General features: G+C 35.5%; 2 protein-coding genes across 2 annotated transcripts; both read right to left on the bottom strand.

The window, feature by feature from the left end:
- Positions 1-3,283: 3,283 nt before the first annotated feature.
- si:dkey-6n21.13 (P2Y purinoceptor 3) lies at positions 3,284-4,653 on the bottom strand. The gene has a single exon (XM_053502621.1). It carries the CDS (start codon positions 4,599-4,601, stop codon positions 3,315-3,317), a length of 1,287 nt encoding a protein of 428 aa, XP_053358596.1. The 5' UTR covers positions 4,602-4,653; the 3' UTR covers positions 3,284-3,314.
- Positions 4,654-5,864: 1,211 nt separating this feature from the next.
- Positions 5,865-10,839, bottom strand: si:dkey-6n21.12 (schwannomin-interacting protein 1). The gene is made up of 7 exons (XM_053503425.1): positions 10,086-10,839; positions 9,602-9,824; positions 8,950-9,056; positions 8,759-8,843; positions 7,638-7,787; positions 7,405-7,522; positions 5,865-6,688 (listed from the first exon to the last, which is right to left on the bottom strand). The coding sequence occupies exons 2-7, from the start codon at positions 9,809-9,811 to the stop codon at positions 6,588-6,590; spliced, it is 771 nt and encodes a 256-aa protein (XP_053359400.1). The 5' UTR covers positions 9,812-9,824; positions 10,086-10,839; the 3' UTR covers positions 5,865-6,587.
- Positions 10,840-12,244: the final 1,405 nt, after the last annotated feature.

The following is a 12,244-nucleotide window of genomic DNA, read 5'->3' as shown; positions in this document are numbered from 1 at the left end:
GTTGGCAGAGTCAACGAAAACTACATTTGTGGAGAGCATAATGAACATAGAATTCGTTAAAGGAAAAAGGTGAAAATCATTGTACATAGACAAAATGGTTAAGGATAGCGGCTCAAAGTTTTGTGTTCGACTATAACGATTTTGGATACTCAGTCAGACACAAACCTAAACAGGGAGTGTCTCATGACTCAAAAAGACTAATGAAATTATTGATCCTAACATCATAGGAATAAACAAGACAAAATAATAAGTCATGAATTTCTGCTACTGGGGTTTAGAAAAAAGGGGGCAAAAAAAAGGGGGACACGCATGTGCCCTTATTTAACTAAGCAGAGTAACTGGACAGCTCCTTGTGTAGGAAACTCCTACAGTGAAAAACTACAAGCACCATCACATATACACACACACCTCCCTAACAGGTTACTCATTAGCTTAACCAGGAACCAAATCTGAAGGCTTTTCTACTTACACACTTATTTAACTCTAACCTTAAAAAAAAAAAAAAAAAAATTATGTTTTAAACTAACACTCTGTAAAAATAAAATCGACAGGATTTTTTGTAGCAGTCGCCAAACAATTACTTAGAAATTACCAAGTGACCTGAAGTAACTTAGACAGCTCTGCCAGCATTGCTCAGAAACTAAAATCAGTAAACTTGTTCGCCACAAAAGAAATACATTCTTACAAAATTGTTACAAATATTTTTCGCGGGAAAAAGTTTTTTTTATATAACTATGTGAAAAGTATGATAAAAAAGCACTGGTTTATAAAATGCAAAATATTCATTTACCTTTTTTGAAATAATAAAAAAATTGCCTTGTCCTCGGAAGTCAGTTGAATCGCTGCAATGTTAAAATGCTAAACGACTGGAAAGTAAAAAATAAATAATAAAAGAACAAAATAATAATTTTGTGTATAACAAGAGTTCCATTCACTCGGGCTCTGAAGTTTGAAAATGGCGCCAAGGCTTCACCGCAGCACCTCTACACCGTGATGACACGAGGCACAGAGGAAAAAAAAATAAATAAAAAATTTTCCTCTACAATTTTTTTACGTTTCGACACACCGCCGACTTGTAATTTCGATAACCTTTACGAAACCAGGCGTCTCGAAGACAAATATTCGCTTTATGAATTTTTAAAATATTTTTTGTTAATTTTTTTAACGGTCAGCGATTATTTTTTGCCGCGGTGCAGGTCGGGAACTGGCCTGGCTGGTTTTGTTTTGAATTTCCAAACTGGATATAACGGATGTTCCATATATCGCCCCCTGTTGTACAACATAGCGTCCTGCACGCAAGCTTCATTACGTTAAGGCAATTTAATATCAGGACGCTGCTCCATGTAGGTCGAATTACTAAATTTCAAGAATAGCTTTCCTGCATATCAAAGTTCCTCAGCAGCCATTGATTAAATCTCATTGCAAGATTTTAACCTATCAGTGAGAGCACAATATAAAACAACCTTTTTAGAGAATGGTGAAATGTTAATATTATCTTCATGAGAAGCACTGACTGGCATTTCCTTGTACGCAGCATTTCTGTTTTAATAACACCTAAACCTATATTAAACAATTATTGGCAAATAAAACAGCACACAATTTGTGTATGGTTTTAGAATATGTGAGCACTTCCTGACTCCGTATGTGGTAACACTTTCTAAAGCCCATATCCAGATGAATATACTTCCAAACATCTTGTGTCTGCTGGAGCCTTTTTGTTTAACCAGAAAATGCCAATGTATTTCTTATCGTCTGTCTTTCTCCGGGTCTCTCTATGACTTATATGTTATATAGTAATGACTGGACTTTTGATGTACATCCCGTACATCCCGTACATCAAAAGTCCAGTCATTACTATATAACATATATGTCATAGATGTACGTGGATGCACAGGAGACAAGGCAAAAAGATTAAATCTGCTCTCTTTGCTAATATTAAATAAATGGAGTGTCTGTTAGTGTGTTTTAGTCTGTCTCTCCCGGATAGAACATCAGCCGGTAAGTGTGTTAAAGTGTGGCACACACAACAAGCAATAATTCTTCTTTTCTTCTTCTTTTTTTTAATTAATCTTAAAACATAATAATTCTGACACTCTTCTTTTTGAACCTAACAGGTTGTTCATTCTAAATGACAAACATTTACATAAAAATTATGTACCTGTAAATGTCTTACAAATGTAAATCTGTCTAAAGGGTTGTATAATTTTTCCAAAATTTTTCTACTTAGTGGTAACGACCACTTTTTTCCCATTATAAACTCATGATAACACAATGGTGTTATGCATGTAATTACTGACTAATATTAATTTCTCTAAGTATGGAGAACAACCTGTCCCTATTTTTAGTTAACTATTGAGAAAAAGGAAATAATTAACACTGCCAAATAGACAACCTCCCTCTATATCACATGTGAGGTTTGGACTTTGATATTTATTTTGCTGACAATTACCTAACTTTAAAAAAAAAAAAAATCTATCTATCCATCCATCCATCCATCCATCCAGAACTAAATAAGCACTATGAAAATGGCTATCCTGGAAAGTAAGACCAAAACTTACCTCTGTTGCAGAAGAGAAGTTCATTTAGATTCATCAGCCCCAAAAATCACAAAGTCAAAGCATCTTAGATCAAAGCCATTATCAAAGCTTTATAGAGCTTAATTAGCAGACACATTTCAATATCAACTGTTCAAAGGAAATGATTGCATATTTTTCTTCAGCATTGTTTAGCAATGCAGAAAGAAATAACAATCAAGAAAGGACCATGGAGTTAGAAGGTGTGTCCAAACATTCGATTGGTAGTTTAGTTCATATCCATACTAGCAGCCTTGTGAATAATGAGTGTACATTTGAATTTGTCCCATAACACATAAAGGTGTATTTACAGAGAAACATCAGAGGTATTCAACTTTTAATTTCTTCTAGTTAGCTGAGCAGTACAAGGAAATATAATTTATTTACATTTTAATCATTTACTTTACAGCAATAGCCTTGATAGTACTGAAGTAAGCTTGTCCTTGTGTCATTATATTATGTGTCCGAGCAGCTGGAAATATTATGTCAAGTAATATAGGTCAAAGGATCATAAAACAATAAGATATACATTTTTAATATAACACATTAAAATTAATCACAAAATTATTAATTTCTATCTGACACCAATCACAATATCATTGAACAAATGTATGTTTTCGATATTTTATATGTAAGTGCATAAGGAAATAAATGAATACATATCAATTGTAAGACATTTTCTTCAGTTGAATTTATAGTATAACATTTTAAACACATTTTACATATTTTTTATATATTATCTTAAGGTACATCTGGAAATATGTTATGTTCTGTCTTAAAGTCATTGTTTTTGTGATTCACTGCTTTTTCAGCTTCTTCCTCCTCATTCCCTCCTTTTCCCAGCATCCTTAAAGGCCAAAAACGCCCACGTTGGGAAGGTGGTGATTTGTTGCAGCAGAGTCCACTTTTTTCTTTTGTGAGGAAATAGAGCAAAGCATTAAGCCAGGCATTAAAGGAAGCTAGTGGCCGAGTAATTTTGTAACAAATAGAGACCATCCTCATCGTATGGCACTGCACCCTGCTGGTCACTTTCAGCACCAAAAAAATAGTACGGGTTACGTGAAAGGGGAAGAAGCACAGGGCAAAGAGGAGAGTAATGGTTATTATGGTTTTGATGGACTTACGACGCCTGTTTATGTAAGGTGAATGCGCACCGAGAATAATGCACATGCCTTCTCCTCCTGTCCCTGCCTTGCTTCCCTGTCTAGTCCTTGGTCCATTATCAGGATGTTGAGAGTGCAGTGTTTGAAATATAGTCATAACCACACGTGAGTAGCACCAAGCAATGATGCTAAATGGTACAAAAAACCCCAAGAGATGTAGGGTGATTCCATAAGGAACATAATCCTGAAACTCCTTATCAATAGCATCATCCCAGCAGTTATGGAACATTTCAGTGCCTGAACTTGTGTTGTATTTGTGTGTGTCACCATTCACTTTATGTACCTCTAATGCGCCACCATCTTTTCGACGAGGAAGAAGCTCTGTTTGTGCGAATCTGAAAATTGGGCATGTGAGGGCAAAGACAGCAAGCCATACAAAAATGCAGGTGCCTTTTACAGCTCGCTTCGTCTCTAGAGTGATGGTCCTCATTGGATGACAGATACCCAAGTAGCGATGCATAGAGATGCAGGTGAGGAAAAATATGCTACAATACAGGTTAAAGTAGAATAGGAAGCGGACCAAGCGACACATGAAATCTCCAAATACCCAGTTGTCATGCATGATATAACTGGCCACTAGGAATGGCAGGGAGAGGCCATACATAAAGTCAGTTGTAGCCAAGTTCACCATATAAATTAGGGACACATTCCATTGCTTGGTGCGGCGAAAAGAGCGATAGAGCACCACAAAATTTAGGCTGATGCTAAAGACAAATGTGAAGCAGTAACAGATTGGAAGAAATATGTACTTGTAGGACTCATCATTGATGCAGGAGGCAGCAGCAGAGGAATTTGCTAAAAAGTGGGAAAGTGTGTCACCTTCTTGGTCTGTTTCGGACAGGCCTGTAGGAGTCTGTGTCACCATTGCTGTTTTTTTCTGAAACTTGTATTAAGGAAGTGATCCTTTATCATCATCACAGTAAGTATCCATAAAAATAGTCTTGTATTGAATACAATGTATTCAAATTTCCAGCCTGGTTGTTCAATTTACGTTTCTGTAAAACAAAAAAAAAAGGAACAAAAGATTTGCGAATATGTTTAGTATGGTATACAAAATCAAACAACAACCACATGATATTGATAATATTATTTAATTCTGGTGCCATTTAATATTCGAGCTCTTTTCTATTTACAGGCCTAACAGGCAGCCGCTTTGGTCTTTTTGTCTAACCCCCACGCTCAGCCTCTTTCACAATCTGTGAAGCTGTTTGCCTGCTGTATGAGTATATGCTGCTGATTCAGACTCTTTTCACTTCAGTAACTAATCAATCAGTAACCACACTTCCCTCTATGTTCCATCATCTATCTCCATTTTTTACCCTTACTTGATACCCTCAACTCATTTCTTCTTTTTAACCCTAAAAGTTTACAGATCTTTTTAGCGCATACAGCACTACATCATTCTATGTGGCTCAGTGGATATATTCAAACATCAAACATTGTTTTGAACTTTTTCCACGTGCCATACAATGGTTATCTTCTCTTCTTGTAGACTGAGCATTAAGCTAAGTAGCTACAGGGCAAAAGGCTATATTGTTCATCACTTGAGAAACATACAGTATAAAGCATTGTGTCAACAGAGTCCACCATGCTTTGATAAATCAACCATTTATAGATTAATGGGGACAAAGACAATTCCTGGATTTTTTTCCCTTGTTGTCAGAGTATTAAAGAGCTTTACGAAGTAAAGTTTCTAAAGAAAAAAGTCGAAAATACATGTCTTGTATCACAGAGTGATAAAAAAATTAACCCTGTCACTGCGTTGTTATAAACTGGAAAACTTACCTGATTTAACAGAAGAGATCTTTTTGAAAAATAGAATTCCAAATGTCAAAGTAAAAAAAAAATGTTACAAAAACACTCCTAGTTTAATGTCCATCTTTCATTAGTGTGAAGAAGAAAGCAGTCTCTAGCTCACCTCAGAATCATAAACTGTTGCTGTACTTTACCTTGACTGTTTGTCCTACTTATGGTGGACCATTCTATTCATCCCTCCCTACTTCATGGTCTCCCCTCACCTCTTTATCTGTCCCTCCCCCTGTCTATCTTCTTTTCTCTATTTCTGCTGAGTTGTCCATTTGAAGATACAAACTCTGACTAGGCAAGACAAAGAAACACCTTATTCTGTATACTTATTAAATTTTATTGTAAAAGAAAACCAGTAATGAGTGGTATCACAGAAGGTGTACTGATCACCAGCTGATCACTATACAACATATTTTGAATAAACTGTACCTTTATTCTTAAAAAAAAAGACAAGCAGCATCAATCAACTCAAGTGCTACCTGAGATATGTACATATAAAATAAAATGTAATATTCTAGGCAGACGTTAATGAGCATGTTTTAGGCAGCTTTGATTCTCTAACCGATAATTTGCATAATTTACATTTGTGTGCACAGGTGTGAAATATACTGTAACACATCATCCCTTCAGGAGGGTATTGCTTTTTTCATTAGCTCTCCAAGTGTCTGCATGTGACTGTAAACTATTGACTATCAAATTATAGATGCAGTACATCACTATAATGTTGTAAATATGACACAAAGCTAAAGGGTTAGAACAACAAAAAGAATGATTTGTCAAAACAACGTAATTCAGGTTGGTCCTAGACAGCAGTAACAGATTACTGATGCCATACAAAACCTTTATATCAACATAATAACAGAAACCTTACAAAGCAGCTAAAATGGAGGCAAACTTGGGAGCAAATCTGTGCAATTTAAGTCCTTAAAACAGTCCTTTGGTGTGGAAAAACTTTTCACAGTACAGTTAATTCTTCCAGGTAGATCTCCCAGGTTTGTAAGTTAAGGCATCTTCTTTGCCCCGTTAAAAGAAGTGACATCTTATGTCAGAGTGATGTCATATCCTGTATCTCCAGTAACATGGCATCCTGCTCAGTTCTTAGCTGGTCTCTTGTGAGAAGTCTGCCGACTAACTCAGAGCTGAGGTCTATTTAAACACACACACACACACACACACACACACACACACACACACACATGTACAGTACTGCACAAAAGCACTCATTCTTTTAAAAATAATAATATTGAACATTTCTATGTAAATATATTATAAAGGGTCATGAACTATAAAACCCCAAACCCGGGGCAGCATATAAAATCTGCTTGTCTGGATAGCCCTTTAAAACTGGACATGAAAAATATGTGGATGATTTGCCACTTCCTCCCGACATCCTTTCTTATATGCTAAATTAATATTACTTTACTTGAATTCCTGGTGTTACTAAAAATATGGATACAATTATCCAATCATATTCCCTCAAACTGATGTATTTGTTGTTTACTAACGAACTGCTTTTAATTGCCATTATTGACATATTTAGTTCCTTTTTCCAAACATCCTTTAGTTTAATTTCCTGATGTTTAGATTCATCTTCTAGAGATTCAATTAAGCCTTTATTTAACTTATTTTTATATTCATATTTTTGCATTTTCTTATTACATATTCAATAACTGTGTGTATCATCTTTTACCAGATAACTTCGTAATTGTACCCAATTGTAAAAGTCTCACTCATTAGCCATTTTAAACACATGATGTCAGGGCTAGTAAAAAACAAATAATGAAATGCTGAAGAGCAATACTAGAGTTCTTAAATTTTAGAGAATGAGATTTGAATACTGTTTCGGTTAGAAGAAACCTTACTATGAATGTCTTTGCTTAGTGTGGTCTTCAGTGCATTCAACTCCTTTAAGCTGAAATTCTGCAAGTCGCTGCGATTATACTGAGTTCTCTCTTTGACTATATCACTAGGGGGTTTGGTCTGTAAGTAAACAGTAAAGCAGATTAACATTTTTTTCCACAACATGCTTAAATAATTGTATAAAGTGATCTTGTACTTGGGAAATCAGAATTAAAAGAGCTCTATATGCGGTCACCTGTTTTTGCTCCAACCTCAGCTTGTGTCTTAGCGAGCTGAGTGCAGCCTTAACCTCTATCTTAAAGCCGCCAGATTTGGGTTTGGTGCTGGATGCAGTGCTGGAATGCTGCTGTAGCTGTTGCATCTGTTTTCCAGAGTGTTTGTTCATCTGTAAAGTAAATCATGAAACAACATGCCACAAAACACTTACTGTATACGCAGTGCTGTGAAAAAGTGGTTTCCCCTTCCTGTTTTTCCTTTTTTTTTTTTTGTGTATATTTTGTATACTTTATTTATTGAAGGGAAAAAAGCAGTCCAAACCTGCATGACCCTATGTGACAACCTTTGTTGGCACACCTTCAGGGGTAGAGGTAGCTCAGTGGTTAAGTCACTGAACTATGGCCTGCAAGGTTCAAGGTTCAAAATCCTACCACCACTAAGTTGTCACTGTTAGGTCCTTAACCCTTGACTGCTCAGATATATAATCCAATACAAAGTCTGGATTATTTAGTATGTGCAATATGAATTCAGTAGTGCCACTTCAGTTAAAATAAGTAATTCTGCTATACATGATTTGCCTTCTAATTAGCATCCTTACTGCTAGTTAAAAATCTATTCTATTATAAGTTTATGCATTTACAATCATTCGCAAAGTTTTTGTAAATACCTAAAAATAGTGCATGCACACCCCACTGCACAGAAGCAAAATGCAAAGTATTATAAACAAAAACTGGTGATAAATAATTAGTAGTCCTAATTATACATGGGGTTTATTAAAAGTCATAACCACAGTGTGACCACAGCGATGTGAAAGACTTGTTAGCCAGGTACTGCAAACACTTGAAGGGTGACACAACCAGTTGTTAGGTTTTTACTCAGGCAAATTTAACTTAATAAATTAAATCAACAATTATAAATTGTATTTTGTATTTACTCAGGTTCTCTTTTTTTGTAATATTTTGACACTTGATGGCACTTATACTTTGATTATCTGAATCATGTGACAAAATTGTGACAAATATGCAAAAAAAATCATACTTTTTTACAGCACTGCAAAAGAAAAAGTAAAATATCTATATTTTATGCATTACAAAATCTGCTGTGCAACGGGTTTAATAAAAACACAAGGTCAAATGAAACCTCTTTTTTCTCCTTGTCTTCCTCCTCGTCCTCACTTTCACTGTTGTTGATGAAGCAGAGTTGCAGGTTCATATGGCTCTGGAGTCTAAAATAAAAAAGTAAATACATAAAAAAAACAGGAAAAATAACTTGTCTTTAGATATTACAGCAAAGTAAAAGATGGAAGAGAAAAGAATAAATCTGGTGAGTACCGTGTTGTTAGGGCTGTCAAACGACTATCATCCACCTCCTCACAGGTATCTTGATGTCTGGTAAGATTATATAGCTCTGGCCAGGTCTCAGTCCACTGAGCAACATCCTTTAAACATACAGGGAACAAATTAGCTGTTTCACATATGAATGCCAATGTAAGCAATTTGTATACAATGTGATAATGTACAAACAGACAATTTAGGAACACCAATTAGCCTAATTTGCATCTCTTTGGATTGTAGGAGGAAACTGGAGTACCCGGAGGAAACCCATCAAGCACAGGGAGAACATTTAAACTCCACACACAGACCTGAGTCTGTAATCAAACCCTCCACAAAGACCACAGTCCTAAGCACTATACCACCATGCTGCCTCACAGTATTTCAATAAGTCTTATTAAATAAATCAAATAATTATCCATTTGTTATCCATATGTTGGGCTGTTGACCATTTCCCGTTAAATATTTCATTTTGTAAATTATTTAAAAGCATGTTGTTAAAATGCTATTTTACCCAGACACTTTGATAGTAAAACTACTGATTGTAATTGCCTTCTGCGTATAGTAAAAAATCATACTGCCAACCACTAATAGTAATAGTAATTTTACATATATATACCATTACATGTGGCATGCTTTTTGTAACTCTGACCTTGTTCTTCTCTCTTCGTTCTTCCTCTTGTTTCTCAAGTTGGGCAATACGCAGGCTTAGGGCTTCCCAGTGCATGATGGGTAGTCCTAGGTCATCATCAGAAGAGCCTTCTTGCCACAGCAAAGCTGCTCCTTCAGCATCCTCCTCTGTCTCATCACTCTCTTTTTCCTCTCCTCTTTCCCTCTGTCTTTCCTTCTCTCCCTCCATCATACCTGAAACACTTCTAAAAAGAAAACAAAACTTGTTCGTTGATTAGTTCAGTTTAGTTTGTAATCATCTTTAGATCTGGGTAGTAATAATAGGTTATTAAGCAATGATTATGATTACTAACAGGATAAATTATTATTATTTTGATTAAGAAATAGAAAATAACATGACTATGACCTGAGAAAAAGTTTCCTCATTAAAAAAAAAAAATCCAAATTAACAAACAATTCTAAAACAAAAAGTTCTATTTATTGTAGCAAAGCTAAACAGGCCCAACCTGGTGTGTGTTCAGTTTCGGCCACGTAGGCTGTAGAAAATTTGTCAAGTTGTGTTTAAAAGCCCTGTGAGTATCTAAAACTTGAAAGTCAACTCGCCTATCTATGTGACCATGTGAACGTTTAACGCATAATATGTTATTTGTGCCTTCTCACTGATCGATACAAAAAGGCCGAAGTTCCCATAGCTTTCCCAAAGTTACTTGTCTTCTCCTTCAGGTCCCGTTACGCGCCTCCTGTCCTTCCTTCATTCGCTATTTTCTCTTCTTCAAGCAGGCGTTGTGTTTCTTCGATTCTCCTTGTTCGTTTTACAGCCTATTCAACAAACCCCGTGCCAAAGAAGTCAGCTATAAATGCGTGTCCGACCTAAGTAATCCCAGGAAAGTGGCTTCTCCCGACCGCCTCAAAACTTGAGGAATTTCGCAACGTTTTGTTTTAGAAAGGGGAGGAGAAAGAGCCGAGCAGAACGACCACCTGGTGTCCAATTTCACTCATCCACAGAGAACTGAACTTATGCAGCAGCGAAACTACAGTTTAACAATTTACCCTGTTGAATAATTCCCGCGCACTGAATACCACTTTGAGACTCTTGTACCAGTATTCAAATTCACGGAGCCGTGTTCGCCTAAAATCTAATGGAAAGAAATGCTCATTCACATGTAGAACCAGCGAGCCTGGACATGCCTTATTCACGATGGGAGGTTCCGGATTCTTTATCCTTATTAAAGTTAGTCGTAACAGCCATGCCAAAATCACAATCAGGCTACTGTAGAATAGTTTTCTGCAACTTTTCTGCATTCAAATGAATCCAATCAAATGAATCCAAAGAGAAAGTTCGATTCAAATGAACGGGTAAGTCTGAGGAATCGACTCAGTGAAGTGGATCCTAGGATAAACACATAGTACATCTCTAACCATCTAAGGATCTTCACTAGTCTGCTAGAAGGGGGGTGACACAAATGAGTTACAAAGCCACAAATGGCCAACTCAAACTAATCCAGTCATCAGTTAAAACAGTCCTGTCCATAAAACTTTAAACCTTTGTCCCCCGAACACAATACTTTAAATAAAGTGCTCTTTAAAGGATGCAAACATGGACCTTTTTTTAAAATTATTTTTCTAGACTTTCATGAACTGGGTTAATATTTCTATGTGGTTAGATTATTATAACTTTGTATGATTACAAAACTAACATTGACCTACTGGACTTACTTAAGAATTTTTGAAAGCCCTAATTTAACAGGAAAACTAAAGAAAAAACAGAAAGAGAAGCGGGAGCCTAATATGATCAAACTTTCATGCAGTACTATGCTAAATGTTTATGGGGGATCATCACAAACTGTATTTGTATGCCTTTTTTTTTATATCAAGCATTTAGTTAGATAAAATAATTTTAGCACATCTTGCATTTATTAATAAACAGTCAGCTTAAGGTAGCAGTTTGTTTGGACATCCATTTCACCTATGTACAGTATATGACAATATTCATATTATTTAATAGTAACTGAAGAGTAAATAAGCCTTTGATAGGTTGCTACTATTACATTCTTAATAGCAGCAACAGGGGGTGTGCCTTTGGCCTAATCTTTTTCAGCTTCACAGTATAACACAATATACATTTCATTCCGGTAAATATATAAAATATCAGGTATTTAGCTTACTTATCAGTATTTTCTTAAAGAGAATCTTTTGAAGGTCTGATACCGTTCATGTTTAATACAGAAAACGATCTGGAAAAACAAAAATCATTGTTTCCAGTGGCTATCTGAGTCAACCAAAATTCTGCTGTCTGAAATGGAAAAGGAAATGTACAAACCTAAAAATATAAAAAGTTTAAACTGGTTCACAAGGCTGATTATGCAAGATATACTACAAATGTTTCCAACTTTGTAAGACATTACAAACCCACTGGAAAAAAAAATCTTAGGTAAATGTTTCTTAGGTAAACATATTAATAATAGAAAAGTACTATGTGAAAAAACAAATCCATCCATCCATCCATCCATCCATCCATCCATTTTACTTATTTTGATTAAGGGTACCAATAATTCCATAATTGCACACACTTAATAATTAATAAATAATATAAAGAAGAATATTTACTGGTAAAGGTTGTATAATACAAGGAGCAAGTAAAAAATATACACATTTTCATAATTTT

The sequence above is a fragment of the Clarias gariepinus genome, chromosome 1 (genome assembly GCF_024256425.1).
Source record: "Clarias gariepinus isolate MV-2021 ecotype Netherlands chromosome 1, CGAR_prim_01v2, whole genome shotgun sequence".
Classification (NCBI taxonomy): Eukaryota; Metazoa; Chordata; class Actinopteri; order Siluriformes; family Clariidae; genus Clarias; species Clarias gariepinus.
Note: the sequence above shows the minus strand (reverse complement) of the source record. Positions and strands in the feature narration are given on the sequence as shown.